Source organism: Lynx canadensis, chromosome D3 (assembly GCF_007474595.2).
Source record: "Lynx canadensis isolate LIC74 chromosome D3, mLynCan4.pri.v2, whole genome shotgun sequence".
NCBI lineage: Eukaryota > Metazoa > Chordata > Mammalia > Carnivora > Felidae > Lynx > Lynx canadensis.
In genome coordinates this window covers 59,605,903-59,622,645 of record NC_044314.2, presented here as the reverse complement: position 1 = coordinate 59,622,645, position 16,743 = coordinate 59,605,903, and the positions used below count along the sequence as shown (strand labels likewise).

The window sequence follows — 16,743 nt, the reverse complement described above, 5'->3', positions numbered from 1 at the left end:
GTCAACATTGTTGTGAATTAGGTGTGATTTATTTAAAATTACTGAGTGTTAATGCTACATGGTTTTTCTGAATTGTTATAGGAAAATCTAATATTTTTAAAAACAGAAAATGAAATAAAAGTAACCACTGAAACCTGGTTTGTCTGCCTAACAAAACCCTATCCTTGCATAGCTGCCCAGGTTTTTCCAGCTTTGTTCTGACAATGTGTGGGGAGTCCGGAAGGCTTGTGCTGAATGCTTCATGGCGGTTTCCTGCGCAACATGTCAAGAGATCCGGCGGACTAAATTGTCAGCACTGTTTATTAATTTGATCAGTGATCCTTCACGTTGGGTAGGGCTTTGTCTAATTATCATTTTTGGAAAATAATACATTTTACATAAAACATGGTTTTGATTTCACAATTTAAGAAACAGTTTATTCAGAGTATGTTAATACTTTTAGGAATAGGCAATAAGTAAACTACTGTATTACTTTTGTTTATTAAACTGGGCAGAACTTCGGTACAGATGTAAATCATGTTCATTCTATTGATATGTTGTGGTATATTGATTTTCAGATGTTAACTGACTTTTAGTAAGTCTTACCTGGTCATGGTGTAATAATTCTTGCTGTGTTGCTGGATTCAGTTTGCTACTATTTTGTTAGGGGTTTTCATAGTTTTGTAAAAGATAATGGTCTGTAACTTCCTTGTGATGGCTTTTTGTTTGTTTTCTTTTGTTTGTTTTGTTAATACAGTAATGCCTCATAGAACAAGTTTAGGAAGTACTCCCTCCTCTTCTATGTTTTGGGAGAATTTTTGAAGAATTGGTGTTCTCTTTTAAATGTTGAGTAGAAATAAGTGATGCGATCTCAGTTTTAACTTTTCTTTGTGTGCGGTTTTTTTGTTTTGATTTTGGGTTTTTTTTTTTACTACTCGCTTGTTACAAGGCTATTAAGTTTATTTTCACTTGTTAAAGAGTTACTCAGATGATTTCTTCTTGGGTCAGAGTTGATAGTTTGTCTAGGAATTCGTCTGTTTCACGTAAGTGCTCTAATTTGCTGGTATATGATCCATAGTATTTACTTCATAATCTTTGTATTTCTCTAACATTAGTAGTAATATCCCTTCTTTTTGGCTCTAGTAATTTGAGTCCTGTCTCTTTGTTTCTGCTAAAGGTTTTTCTGTTTTCTTCAGCCTTTTACAACTTTGGCTTCACTGATTTTCTCTAAATTTCTGTCCTCTATTTCATTAACTTCCACTCTAATCTTTATTATACCCTCTCTTCTGCTTGCTTTTGCTCTTCTTTTTCCAGTGTCTTGAGGTAGAAGATTAAGTTATCAATTTGAGACCATTCTTTTTTCTTTGAATTACCATCCAGGGTAACTGGCTTTCAACCTGAAGAGCTTCCTTTCATATTTACCATAATGTAAATATGGTAGCAATAAATTCTCAATTTCTGTTCATTCGGGAATATCTTTACTTTGCCTTCATTTTTGAAAGATAGCTTTGTTGGGTATAGGATTCTTGGCTAACGGGGTTTTTCTTTGAGCACGTTGAATATGTTGTCCCCACTGCCTTCTGGTCTGTCTCTCCTGTTTTTGCCAGGAAATTAGTGTCTATTGGGGTTCCCTTGTAAATGATATGTCACTTTCCTTTTGCTGCTTTCAAGATTTTCTTCTTGCTTTTGACTCCTGGCATTTTTACTACGATGTATTTATAGATCTCCATTGGTTCATCCTACTTTGTTGAGCTTCTTTGATGTGTATGTTACTGATTTTTAATAAATTTGGGATGTTTTAAGCCATCATTTCTCCAAATACTGTCTTTTCCGACTCTTCTGGTATTCCTATTGTACATATGTTGGTACACTTTATGTCCCACGTTTTCTGAGATTCTGTTCATTTTTCCTCATTTTCTTCTTTCTGTTCTTCATCTTGCCTAATCTATAATGATGCACCTTGTGTTCACTGATTCTTTTTTTCTACCAGTTCAGATCTATTTAAGTTTATGTGGTGTTTTTATTTCAGTTGTTGTACTTTTCAACTCTAGAATTTCCATCTGATTCTCTTCATGAACCTGCATTTGATAGGACACTGTCCTCATACCTTGCTTTACTTCCTTAATCCTGCTTTCATTCTGTTCTGTCAATAATTTATAATGGTCACTTTGAAGTTTTTTTCTAAGTCCAACATCTTACTGTTCCCACACATAATTTCTGTTCCCACACATAATTTCTGTTCCCTAACTTTTCCCCCAGTGTATGGATCATACTTTTTTGTTCCTTTTCATGCCTTTTATTTATTTTTGAAACTGGTCATTTTAGGTAACACAGCAAATTTGGGGACTGGTACCCCTCTCTGGGGCTTGTTATGATGACCTACTTATTTGCTTAGTGACTGGCAGGAATGCTTTAGTGGACTCTTATTCCCCCTCCAGGAGGCGCAGCCCTGGGCATGCCCACAGCCACCCTGGGATGACCGCATTTTGGTGGGAGTGGGAGTGGTGGCTGCCTCCGGGTGGGCAGCCAGAGGTACTCTTGGCTCCTCTATCCCGGAGGAGGGGCCTCATAAGCTGGGGCAGGGGCCGTATTCTGAGTATTCTCATGGCCCAGTGTTCTGAGCCAGATCCAAGGTAGAGCTTCCATTCTACCCATAGGCGTTGTTCAGAAGAAGGGAGCCCCTGCACCCACTGTACTTGTCCAGGACCTGGCCTCAGCATCAGGTAGCTGGCGCAGGAGGAGAAACCTCAAAATCCCTCTGGCTAGAAGCTAGAAGAGAGGGGGCCCAGTGTTGCTGGCTGCCACAGTTTGGAGTAGTGGTTTACCTCCCTGGTTCAAATACCACAGACTCTCAGGTTTTTTTTTTTGTTTTTGTTTTTGTTTTTGTTTTTTACTGAATATTTACAGATTTTTTTGAGTAGATATTCCTTCTTTTGTTGTTTGCCTGCCCCTAGGACTATGTCCTGGGGTGTTAAATTGTGGGTTTTTGGAGGTCTTTTTCTTCCCCCCCATTTCAACCATTTCACTGGTCAGTGGCTCTCCTATGTTGTCACACCTGAAATAGATCTCAGGACCTTTCCGTATTCAAATAGACTCTACATAAAGGGAAAGACTGTTAAGCCTTAGTACTATTTTAATGTTTTTTAAAAAATGTCTTACATTTTTTATGTAAAGATTATGTAGCTTATTTGAAGTTTTCATTTTGAAACTTTATCATTGTTTGCACATGCAGTATTTCCTGGTAATTTGGGAATATGTTTATATTAAAATGAAGGATTCCTTAAATCTGTCATTTGAGGTATATGTAAATCCTAGGCCTATTTGGGAGAAGCTCAGAGTTTTAACAGTATCCAGAATAGACTACACTCATGCAAAAATAATCTTAAAAGTTACCTTTTGTGTTTTTATGGAAGTAACATTTACCATATAAAGGGGAAAAAATCTGTAAGTTCACACATACGCTGCTTTTTGCTATCTTAAATGGTTTTTTTTCTTTTTTCTTTTTTTTTAATGTTTTATTTATTTTTGAGAGGGAGACAGATTGCAGGCTGGGGAGGGCAGAGAGAGAGGGAGACACAGAGTCCGAAGCAGGCTCCAGGCTCTGAGCTGTCAGCACAGAGCCCGATGCCGGGCTCAAACTCACAAACCGTGAGATCATGACCTGAGCTGAAGTCTGATGTCTTCATCTTTAACTGACTGAGCCACCCAGGTGCCCCACATAATCCTCATTTTAAACCATGGAAAAAGTATTGGTATTGATATGCCTCAGGGGCAGGATCTTAGAGAAATTGGTTTGTGGTTTTTCTCCCCTCAGAGTGACCTCTGTCAGACTGTGTCCATCCTTCCGCTTCCTCTCATGAATCCTCTCTTCCCCCAATTTTTTTTTTGTGATCTTGATTGCAAAAATAATACAGAAATACAATACAAGATAAATAAAATTCTATAACCTTTTTTCAGTTTTCCTACTTGAGACATTCATGGATAACAGTAGTATGTGTACCCAGATTTTTGTGAAATAGTATTCTATTTCTGATTAAGTCTGTAGTTTTGGCACATCTGTCTTGTTTCCTTTTAGTAAGCAAATTACAGTCTTTCCTACCAGAAAACATGAAATGGATTATCACATTTTTTTACTTTATTGCCCTGTATTTTCTGTTTGGCAATCTTGGTTTCCTTGAGAACACTGCAGGACCTCCTTTAGTCCCACGCAAATGCTCTATGGGCTCTCATATTCATATTCTAACGATTGGAATATTCAAGCCAGATTTTAAAGTTGAAAGTAAAAAAACAGAATAGTTTATAAAAATCTTAAATCCTAGCTGAAGAACGATCTATAGTTCTGAATCTGGGAGAGTTTTTTAGAATACCTTACTCCTGTCTTAACCATACTTCAGTATATGGCCAGTAGATTGTTAATAATCCCTTATTTTTACCTCCTCTTTTTCCTCCTAGGTTCGCCAAGCAGCTTTTCAGTCTTTGGGACCTTTCATATCTACTTTTGCTAATCCGTCTAGCTCAGGCCAGTATTTTAAAGAAGAAAGCAAAAGCTCAGAAGATACATCAGTAGAAGACAAAAATAGGTATGATTTCTTTAAACTTTACTTTCCAGCTTTATTGCCTGTGAACAGATTTTCATTTCCTCTGTTTCATAATAAATGTTCTTTTTGGAGCCTTTGCTACTTGTCTCGATTGTAAAAATGGATAAATATTTTTAAAGAGCTGTATTGTAAATACATTTGTTAAATGCCTCTGGTTATTTGTGTCTTAAATGAGAAGATGAAGATTCATGTAGCAGTGAGCTTGACCCTGGCCATGGAGAGAAGTGTAAATGAGAGATAGATATGATAGCTTTTTAATCAGTAAGTTTATTTAACAGGTTAGTAACCTAGTAAGCCATCTGTTGACATTTAGAATAGACGGAGTAATGATTATACAACCTAAAGAGTAGTTTTTTAAGGGATAGAACCTAATTTGGGAATATGTTTTAGTATATAGTCCATTTCTTACTATTATTTTTCCTTTCAGTCAGTTAATTTAATTGTGGATCTTGAACTCTGCAGAATGATGATTATCTCTCATGGAGGGGGAAAGCATTGTAATGATTAGCACCAAATTAATGTGCTTATTAACTAGAATATCAACTGTAAATGTAATAGGGCAGCTAAGTTTTAAGATACAAAGGACAACTCTGATTTTTTATTTTTAAACCTTTTTTACATGAAGACATTCTGAGTTTTAGTTTTTAAAATTTATTATATACTTAGGGGAAAAAATTCAAGCCTAACTTGGTGTATGGGAAATATGCACTTTACAGGTGTGCACTTGAAATAATTTAGAACCTGGTTTTGAAACAGTCCCTACTATAATGCTTAAGTTGCCATAGTGTCTTGTCCCTCCCTTGTCATGATGCTAATGGACATTTTCTTCTGTAGGTCTTGATACTGTGATATTTGCTTTCTTGGTGTTTTGATTTGGCAGTTCTTCCTTTCTTCTCTGCTGCCTTGTTTTACCTTTTTGCCCGTTCTCCTACTGTCCTGCTGAATAGCCAAACAAACCTGAGGTACTGTTTTTTGTAAAGGAAGAAAATCACTCTAAACCTGTCTTCCTAGCGAGCAAATTCTGTCAGTTCTTTTGAAAAACAGCTGCTGCAAGGAGTTTGACAAAAATGATGATGGGGGGGGGGGATGTTATCTGTTTTTCATTTTTAAAGTCAGTGTTCACTGCCTTGTTCACTACCTAATTGTACAAAGACTATTACATAACTTTTATTTATTTTTAAATCTGGAGAGAGTTTAGTAAGTGAAAATATGAATTTACAGAGAATTGTATAGGTCAGGGGTCAGCAATCTTTTTCCCAAGGCTAAATAAATATTTTCAATGTCTGCCACGACCACTCAGCTCTGCCCTTGCAGCATGAAAGCAGCCATAGACAGTGCATAAATAGATGGGCGTGGCTGTGTTCCAATAAAACTTAACTGACCAAAATAGTTGGTGTGGCTGTCATGGCCAGTAGTTGTACTGACTGTTGGTGTAGAACATTATTGGAAGAGCTGTGTGAAGGTAGCTATCTTTTACCTGCAAACCTTAATTAATTCCTCTTCCATTGTAACGAAGCATGTCTTAATGTCAAGTCAGTACTATTTGTAGCATTGGGTTTTCACTATATTGTTAGACTTGATTGAATCATGTTAACGGTATAGGGGAGGGAAGAGAATTTGCGGCTAAGGAGGGAGTTGTACTATAAAAGCTTTTGTGTAGTTTTACTTCCTGACTTCAAAAAAAGTAGTCCCCTGTATTACTCATGTCAGAACCATTAGTTTGTTTACCCTCTCTTAATTCTGTACTGGCTTTGGTTTTAAGCTGTCGTAAAACTTGTTTTGTTATTTAGGATTGATTGGTTGATTATGCAGAAATTAATTGAGCACCTACTATGAACCAGCTCCTGTAGATAGAAATCAGGAACTTAGTTCCTGTTCTCAAGGTCCTCTCAGTTTTCCTGGAATTCAGGTCTTACAGAGTAAGCAAGTTTTTGACAGCCTGTTTCCACTACTATTTATTTATTATATAGTTTAATCTGATTCTGGAAACATTCAATATCACTTAATACTTTGAAGCATTAATGGATTTTAAACCTCTGACGTTATATACCAGATTTATCTTTCACTCATCCTAGATCAGGCTATTAATGCTTTGAAGGTATTAATAAAGGCTGCTTCCAGAAGCAGAGTTAAACGTTTAAATTTGCTTTTTTAAATTATGTAAAATAAGTATTCTCTTCTTAGTCAAATCAAGTGTTATATTATTCTCTGAATACACTATGTCCTTTTGATTCTCCCTGCTTTCTGTTCGAGAGCTGTTCTGTTCCACCCATATCTCATGTAACAAAGTGAATGTCAGCATGCTTGCTGTCTCTGGACTCACTACCTCCACGAATCTTTTCCTGAGTTTTTGGGAAATTCACAGCTTTTGCATCTTGGCTGACACTAGCACTGGAATGAGAGTTCTAATTTCTGATCCATAGCTTTTCAGTTGTGCATTTGCAGATATCACCTAGTAGACTACAAGCCCATCTGCTCTGGCAATCTAGTTTTTTTATTTTCATGTAAAAGAACACTTTCACTGAGCCTAGCACATGGTTGGCACATAATAAACCCTGAATGAATTGTAAGGAAATAATTTCTTTAAAAAATGTATTTTAATGCTTATTGGTTTTTGAACGAGAGAGAGCGTGAGTCGGGGAGGGGCAGAGAGAGGGACAGAGGATCCAAAGTGGGCTCTGTGCTGACAACAGAGAGCCCCGCAGGCCGTGAGATCATGACCTGAGCCGAAGTCAGACGCTTAACCAACTGAGCCACCCAGGCGCTCTGGAAATAATTTAATCTCAGAAGCTTTACGTAGCTATGCCACTTATGCCAGTTTTTGTCACTTTAGCCTAATGCCAACTGTGTGAAAGTGAGATTGCTGTTGGTGCAAATTTATTTCACTAATGCGAAAACTCCATTTATTTATTTCACAGTACTAGAAAGAGGTTTATGTTCTTTTCTTTCATGTCAGGATATAGAACTTCTTTAACCAGATGTCCCACAGGTCATTTTCTCCTTGAAATATAACGTACTTATTTTTGTAGACCTGGAGTCTCTAATAGGAAACTTAAGTAGACGCTAAAGGAAAATTAAGATTCTGTTACAGAAATTTCTGGCTTACCCTCTCGTGCTCTTATTACCTACATCTCTTAGGAGATAGGATAATTATCTCATTTTGCAGAATCAGAGGTCTCCCCAGGTTTCAAAACAATGTTTGCTTGTATGATAGCATTTGGAAATCTGACAACTAAGAACATCAGAATTTTGGTATTTAGCAGCTTGATCTTGCATTGACTGTTAACCTAGCTCTAGGAAAATTCAGTGTTTAGATAATTTATATTTTTGACAATTTGAAGCAACTGTTATCCATACATGTAGTCATTCTTCCCAGAATTTAATAGTAGGAAGAATTTTTTTGTCTCTTTAAAACCATCCTAGGAGTTGTTTGTTTTGTTTTTTAATGTTTACTTATTTTTGGGAGTGCAAGCAGATGAGGGGCAGAGAGAGGGGGACAGAGGATCCAGAATGGGCTCTGTGCTGACAGGCTGACAGCAGCGAGCCTGATGTGGGGCTCAAACTCACGGACCGCGAGATCGTGACCTGAGCCGAAGTCGGGTGCTCAACCGACTGAGCCACCTCGGTACCCCCTTACTAGGAGTTTTAAATACAGACTAGTATGGTAACATCAGGCAAATAGAATGACTTGGCCATTCTTCTTCTTCATTTTGGCTAAGAATATTAAAATTTAATCTTTTTTATGTTTTTATTTTATTTTTAAGAGAGAGAAAGAATGTGAGTGGGGGCTGGGGGCAGAGAGAGAGGGAGACACAGAATCCAAATGCTGACAGCTCAGAGCCTGACACGGGGCTCGAACTCACGGACTGTGAGATCATGACCTGAGCTGAAGTCGGAAGCTCAACCGACTGAGCCACCCAGGCCCCCCTAAAATTTAATCTTAATGCCACGGTAAGAGTAGTAATCAAGGAACTTCAGGCCCGTGGAATAGTTTTACATACTGAATGACTTTTTTTTTTTAATGAGTTTACTTATTCATTTTTAAGTAGGCTCTATGCCCAACATGGGGCTCAAATTCACAACCCCAAGATCAAGAGTTATATGCTGCACCAACTGAGACAGCCAGGTGCCCCTGAATGGGCTTTTAACTGTATTCTTTTTGTGTATTTTAAATGCAGGTGTTTTTAATTTATCAGATAACAGATGAAGTCTTACAAGTTTTAACCCCTTTAGTCCACACTCCCACCAAGCAATGTCTTGTTACTGTAATTATTAAAAATTTAATTTTCATATCACAAAATAGCAAAAATAGCATAGAGAATCCCATATACCTTCAGATCCTCCAAGTGGGAATATTTTACTATATTTGCTTCACTGTTTTTCCTGAGTTCTTTGAAAATGTTTTAGACATGATACTCTTTTTACCTCTCTTTATATTTCAGCATGTGTTTACTCAAAATGCAGACATGACTACAAAACCACAGTCCAGTTACCAAAATTAAGAAGTTAACATCAATACAGTAATCTAGAGACTTCATTCAAATTTCACCAATTATCCCATTAAAATTCTTTAAACAAAAGTAAAACGATGTCTTCCAATAAGGAGCACATGATTGGAAAATACTCATGTAGGAGAAATTTATTTGGTATGGCAGCACTAGCTTCAGGAACAGTTTCGGAGAGGGAAGGAATCTTACAGGTTGTCTAAGCCAATCCCTTCTGCATGAATAAGGAGTAACTGGAATCCGAACCCAGGTTTATGGGGGTGCAGTGCAGGCACTGGGGACAAGGGCCAAGATCTCGGGGCCCAGCGCTCCCACAGGCGTAACAACTCTCCTATGTACCCTGACTGTAACCCTGTGTACCCTGACTGACTGTAGTCCTAAGAATAGAAGGGAAACACCAGCATTTAAATGCTGTCGTTGTGTGGTATGTTTTCAGATGACTTCTTACATATTTTTTTCTATGTTTTTGAAGTTTCTTTACAATAATCATGTGTTTTTAAAAATACATATTTTGGAAAACAATGTGACCATTACTATGAGATAAAGCCCAACTGGGGGGAGTTGATCATTTCTCGGTGGCTACTTACCTGGGATATTACACAGCTGTTAACGTCCCCTTCGGTTTGCTCGGTCCTGGTGAGCCCCCGTTTAGTATGTTTTACTGTGTCTGTTTAAAGGCACATGCTGTTTCAAGGGAGCACCTTTAATTTTTTTTCCTCACGTTCACCTTCAAATTGACCTGCACCACTCATCCTTACTTCCCTTTCATATTCCTTAGAAAGAGGTGGCTCTTTCCCCATTTAATTTGTGCACCTGTGTTCTTGAGTGCATGTTCTTTCTTCCCCAAAGATGATGCTTTCTCATTGGTTTTGCCAGTCTCCCATGTCTGCACTTGCTACATCTCTGCTCACCTCTCTCAGGCATCACGAGAAAAATGCCCCCACTCTGTTACTCTGTGCCCATCGTGTTTTCATTGATCTTTCTCGCCTTGCACGCATCAAAGCCCCGCACACATCCTTCTGAGTTGGTGACCTCCAGATCTGTCTCCGGTGTCTGACCAGTTTCCCGTGGGCATCCCCACCTGGAATGCACCCTAGATAGCTCACATAGCGTGTCCAAACCAGAACCCCATTAGCTTTCTCATTAAACTGTTTTGGCATTTTCCACTTTCATTTGGTGCTACCAGGATCTGTTCTGTCACACCTAGCCGGAAATTTGGCAGTTTCCAGATTCCTCCCTTTTGTTTTCTGTCCCCAGTATGGAACAAGTAAATATACCCTATTGGTCTTGTCATCATTTGAATGTGTTTACTTCTTCTCTAGCCCCAGCCTTGCCTTCATTCACAAAGTCATCATTGCCTCTCACCGCCCTTCCCATTGTCCCTGCCTTCTGTCTCACCTCCACCCCATTTCCTACACCACTTCCAGAATGTTCTCTCAAAAATAACGCATGTAAAATGCAGTTTTCCTAATTCCTACATTATTCCCTGTAGCCCATAGGATCCATTCCATAGGTGTTTGGCAGGGCACATGGTGGTGCTGGTGAAGTTTTTCACCCTGGTCACCCGTCATTCCCTTCTCTTAGCTGTAAGAAACTCCTGGTGGCTTTCTGAGTATATAATACTTACTCTGTCACTCCTGCTTTTGCATATGCTTTTTCTTCCTTGAGTGCGTTTTCTTCCCCTTAGCCTCGTAAACATTTACTGGTTCTTCCAAACACCACTCCTGTCATTTCCTCTAAGCCTTTGAATTTCAGCTCCATTCACAGTGCTCACCACTCTGTGTGGCAGGTACTTGGCTTGCATGTTTGTTTCTCCTGTCTGCCTCCAATTGTAATCACCCTGACAAGGCCTGCATCTCATTCCCATGTGGATCCTCAGCACTGGCTTCATTTCCTGGCTCCTAGTAGGTGCTCAATATGTGTTTGTTAAATTTAATTGAATCAGATAAAATATAAGGGATAAACATTCAAACTTACTATAGCGCTTTAGTTTAGACAATGGATGGTAATAATCAGTGGACTCGAATTTAGGAGCTTGTACCATCTGTCCTTATCAATTAAGTCGTGACTCTATTTTGAAAAAAAATCTTTGGAAGTAGAGCTGGAAAGAGTGGAAGAAATTTAAAAACCTTTATTTACACTTAAGTGAATTTTAACATTTTGTCAGATAGTAAGGATCTTTTCTAACACTATTATAGAGGTTTTTTTCCTTTTTTATGTAAACAAGTAAGTTTTATTTCTCAGCTTTTCAATGTCATTGGAGCAGTGGCAATACCATAATCCTCAGAATCAGATCATTTTTTAAATGCATTGTAGGAATTTATCTTCCTACAGTTTTTCTTTAGTTTATTATTGAAATTAGCATGGCATTTAAGAATCCTGGGATTCTACAGTGTTATCTTTTCCAACTCTTGTAATACTTTAATATCTAGACTTATGCTTAACAGATATTTACATCTCTGAACACAGAACAACTGATGGAAAAAGAAGCATTACCAGTACATAAACTATACAGTTTGTGTGGATAATCTTTTTAATTTTTAATATTTAACTTGTTTAAATACTTTATGTAGTATCTTTCATTGAGTTTTTTCCAGTAATTATTTTTATACTTTCATTTCTTTTTTCCCCAACTGAAACAATAAAAGGATCAGAGATCAAGAAGTCCCAGAGGATGTACAAATCAGGCCAGAGGATGTTTCTTCAGATCCCAGTATTAGTAATTCCAGTGTCAAACTGGAAAACATGGTGGAAGAACATGCTGAAACATCTAGGAAATCTCCAGGTGAAATAAGTGTTCCAATGGACAGCTCTTTACTTTGTACTTTGTCCTCAGAATCTCATCAGGAAGCAGCTAGTAATGAGAATGATAAAAAGCCCGCTAACTACAAATCTACATTACGGCCAGAGGGTGGCACCAGCTCACCAGATTCAGCTCTCTTAGATCAGGAATTGTACAACTCCTTCCATTTCTGGAGGACTCCTCTTCCTGAAATAGATCTAGATATAGAGCTTGAGCAGGGCTCTGGGAATATACTCAGCCCAGAGAGACCAGAAGAAACACCTGAAGTCACCATACCAGGTTCTTCAAATATCACTATGGCCACCAGAAAGGAACTTGAAGAAATGATAGAAAATCTAGAGCCGCATATTGATGATCCAGACGTTAAAGGTATGGAAGAGTCCATCAAGTTCTTTACCCTAAAGCTGATATAAACTATCATTTGGTGACCCTTTTTCCTAGAAAAATTGCCTTTTAAGAATTTGTTTTCACCATCGTCATGTGTTCTTGTCTTGGTAAATACGCTTAATCTGATTATTTTGTAAATTTCATTTAGACAAGCTCATCCTTGTGTTTCTGATGGTAGCATACATATACAGATTTGTTGATTTACAAATCACTCGCCCTGAAATTTTCACAATCATTCAAACCGTGCTTTACATGTACCATTTCAAATCTGGAGCCCTGCCTTAACTATTTTGCTCTGGGTTTCATTAACTTTTTTATACAATAGCAGCAGATGCAGTGTTCCTTTTTCAGAAGGGACTGTGGTCTAGTAACAGAGATATGTTTCCTGTGGAACGTGGTGTTTTAAGAGCCGTAAACATGTATAAGAGTCAACTGGATTTCTTTTTCTCAGTTTTGACTTTTTTTCCATTGGGTTATATGTGTATCACCCAGATTCTTTCATTGTGAACAATAGCCCTAAAGGTTGTTTGATGTTAGAATAAAGAGGGGCCTCTTTCTAAGGGGCAGTATGTTCTAAGGCAGTGTGTGGGAGATGAGGCACGCTGGAACAGTCCCCATTGTTCTGCCCACTGGGGCTGGGACCCGATGCAAGTGTTGTCTTTCCCTTTGAAGACTAAAGCCCTCCTCATGACTTTCTGTAACCACTCAGTGAAATAGTATTCCAAACAGAAAACAATTTTGGAAAAGTCCTGTAACTACTCATCTTCAGATCTATCACTTTGTGGGTTTTCTTTTCTTCCTTTTTCTTGTTAGTTTCAGAAGCTAAAATTTCTAAGCTGTCAGTTTGCTCAGTGTTGGGAAATACCATTTTCTTTTACCATTTATTTTTATTTTTGATAGAGAGCTCATGTGAGCAGGGGAGGGGCAGAGAGCGGGACAGAGGATCCAAACGGTCTCTGTGCTGACAGCAGAGAGCCTGATGCAAGGCTTGAACTCACGAGAACCGTGAGATCATGACCTGAGCCAAATTCGGATGCTGAACTGAGCCACCCAGGCACCCCAGGAAATACCCATTTTTAAAGCAGATAAAGGGATACCTTTAGTATTCTTCTAAAACATACAAAACCTGCTTCTTTAAACTTTGAACATTATACCAGTGGTGGTTAAAATCATAGTTATCTTCATTTGGCTTTAATTTATCATTTTCAGAGATTTTCAATGTTTATTTATTTTTGGGACAGAGAGAGACAGAGCATGAACGGGGGAGGGGCAGAGAGAGAGGGAGACACAGAATCGGAAACAGGCTCCAGGCTCCGAGCCATCAGCCCAGAGCCTGACGCGGGGCTCGAACTCACAGACCGCGAGATCGTGACCTGGCTGAAGTCGGACGCTTAACCGACTGCGCCACCCAGGCGCCCCCATTTTCAGAGATTTTCTATAATTTTACCCTTGGAGAAAAATGATTTGACTAAAGACAAATTCATATCCTTGACATTTGAAAGTTACTTTTTTAAATTTTTTTGAATGTTTATTTTTTTTTTTAATGTTTATTTCTGAGACACAGACAGAGCACAAGTGGGGGAAGGGCAGAGAGAGAGGGAGACATAGAATCCGAAGCAGGTTCCAGGCTCTGAGCTGTCAGCACAGAGCCAGACGTGGGGCTTGAACCCTGGCCTGTGAGATCATGACCTAAGCCAAAGTCTGATGCTTAACCGACTGAACCACCCAGGTGCCCCTGAAAGTTATTTTAATTTAATTGGCAGATGGTCAGTTTCATTTTTAACCTTTTGTGTTAGGTTTATTGGAATATAATTCAGATCTGTAGAATCCAGCCTTCTGAAGGGACATTTGTGTAAGAGTAGACGCACATAAAGTTGTGTGTGACCCTCACCACTGTCAAGATGCAGAACTGTTACCATCACCCTAGAACATTCCTTTGTGCACCTGTAGCCAGTCCTTTCCTGCCCAGCCACTAGCAACCACTGACCTGTTTTCTGTTCCTGTCATTTTCCCTCTTGCGGAATGCCACATAAATGTAATCAAGTAATATAAGCCTTTTTTGAGTCTGACTTCTGTCGCTTAGCATCATGTTTTTGAGATTTATCCTGGTTATTCCATGTATCACTAGTTCATTCCTTTTTATTTATTTTGATCATTCCTTTTTACTATATAATGAAACAAGGGCAAGAACAGAGGATGGAATATTTCTAATAGAATATCCTATTTTTTATCTCATGGTAGATTATTTTTTATGAAAAATAATCTTACCACTTTCTTTGCTCATTTCTCAGTGTGGCTTCTGTCATTGCTAGCCCAGCTTTTTTGGCCTGTTCTGGGGGCTCTCACTGCATTATAGTACCTGCTAGTTCTCTGCCATCATAGCTCTAACAAATGTCAACTGAAACATTAAAATGTTTTAATAAATAGCTAAAAGTGCTATGCATAGCGTGCTTTTTAAAAAGACCTACATGTACATGCGAGTTTTAGGATATGACCTTGTGTTTCCAAAGATGGCTAATACTGTTTGACTTAAAATAGTACCATAAATTTACAGGCTGCAGTTGAGAGATTTCAGCACAAATACTATATTGTGATTTAGTCAGTTTTCTTTCTAAATTATCTCTTAAGCCTGCTGCAATTTAAATTTGTTATGGTATCCTTTCTGCCTGTAATAATGACACTTGCATAACCTGTGCATGGACTCGTTCCTTCAACATTACTTACTGAGCAACTACTATTGTGCCAGATACTTTCCTAAGCACTAAATATGTAGCAGCCACAAACCGGACAGAAATCCCAGCCTCAGAGAGCGCAGAAGGATGAGACACTTGATGCACAAACTGCCTGTGTCAGATGTTCTACAGTAAAGTATCAGTGGGCCGTGTTGGGCATTTTCTGCTTAGGCTACAGAATGCTTGAATTTGTAGTTTTATTGAAATCTGAGGACATGTTTAACTTCTGTTAATTTCAGTAACCATGCCTTAGTTTTCCATAGCCAGAGGGTGTTTTGAAGGGATATACCTTAATTTTGGATGCTTTCTCGTTTCTGATTCTGCCATTGGGGTAGCCATTTCCTTCAAAACTATCAGAAAATGTCCACGTTTTTGAAAGGCAGAGAACTTTAGTCCAAAATTGGGACACTAACTGCTGCCCAGCTACGGAACTACTACATGAGTAGTTCATGTGTAATTTTTGCATGTGTAGATTTTTGTCAGCTGGGCTATAAAATGGTAAGGAAGCACACTGCCCAGAGACAGTGTTTTAGGGCATATGCTCAAAAGTCGGGTTTCCAAGTTCCCAAGCCTCTGTGTCAGTCGTTCCTTTCTTGTGTTGCTAGCTGTCCAGTGGACAGTGTCATGGGAAGCAGTAACAAGGCTAGGGTTTCTTTTTTTAAGGCAACCTTTGCTTAACAGTCTTGCTACTTTAACTCTTAACCTTCTTCAAAGCAGGGATTTTTTTTTTCTTTGTGGGTTTTTTGGTCAAAAAATTCAAGTGTTTCCAGGGATTAGAATGAGATCTTCTAGTCAGAAAAAGAATGCTTTGTGTGTTCTAGAACACAAACGTAGCCTACATGGAAGACCAAAGAGGGAAATAGTCAAATGCGAAGAAGGTGTAAGAGATCCCCTTTTCTAAAATACTTACCAAGGGAATTTGAGGTTTTTCTGTCTTTGTTTAGGGCAGCTACAAAATCTCTGTTGCTGAGCTGATTCAGGATTGAACTCTGACTGAGTAGCCTTATTGATGCCAGCTTGGTTTACTCTAGCTAGATTCATGGACTACAAAAGGAAAAAATGCCTAGGCTCACAAAATACAGATTTCTACCCAATTTAGGCCCAGTGGGAGAATTGAGCCATTTTGGTAGCTGTGGTCAGAATAATGTTTCTTGATTGAAATCAGTGAATGGTTAGGAATTTGTGACTACCCACCAGTATAATATGTGGAAGAGTTAGAGATTATAAAGGTTTGGCCTAACTCTACCAGCTTCTTCAGGGAGTAAAATTCGAAGTTTCTAGGTTGTCCCTGTTTCTGAGCATGAGTCACTAGGGTCTGTGTTTCTTTCACCAGTCCACGATGAAACCAGCCCCGGTTCCTGGGGTTTCCATCTGTATTATAAGTAAAATGCAGATCTTGATGAAGGACGTGTGTGTTCCGTTTTCTTAAATTTGTCATGGTGGTGGATCCTTCTAAAAGGTCAGCATTAGCCAGGCATTAAAATCTGCCTCATTCTCTGGCTGGAGAATTGAAGCAGATCAGGGTTCCTCAGGAATCAGCACTAGGCTCTGTCTTTCTGATCTTTATGTATCAATTTTTTGAGGAAGGTAATGTCACAGTGTAACTCATTTAAACTTTTATGAACGCACAAACATCAAAATAGACAAAGGGAGGGGCGCCTGGGTGGCTCAGTCGGTTAAACGTCCGACCTCAGCTCAGGTCATGATCTTGCAGTTCCTGAGTTCGAGCCCCTCGTCAG

General features: G+C 38.7%; 1 protein-coding gene across 7 annotated transcripts in view; it reads left to right on the top strand.

Moving 5' to 3' along the window:
• The window catches only part of PPP4R1 (protein phosphatase 4 regulatory subunit 1), a 63,339-nt gene that overhangs the window by 29,781 nt on the left and 16,815 nt on the right, over positions 1 to 16,743 (top strand). For all 7 annotated transcript variants that reach the window (XM_032595455.1, XM_030336010.2, XM_030336013.1 and 4 more), the window contains 3 exons: positions 173 to 331; positions 4,432 to 4,559; positions 11,731 to 12,254. In XM_032595455.1, coding sequence (XP_032451346.1) covers positions 173 to 331; positions 4,432 to 4,559; positions 11,731 to 12,254 — 811 coding nt within the window. The remainder of the gene's footprint in view (positions 1 to 172; positions 332 to 4,431; positions 4,560 to 11,730; positions 12,255 to 16,743) is intronic.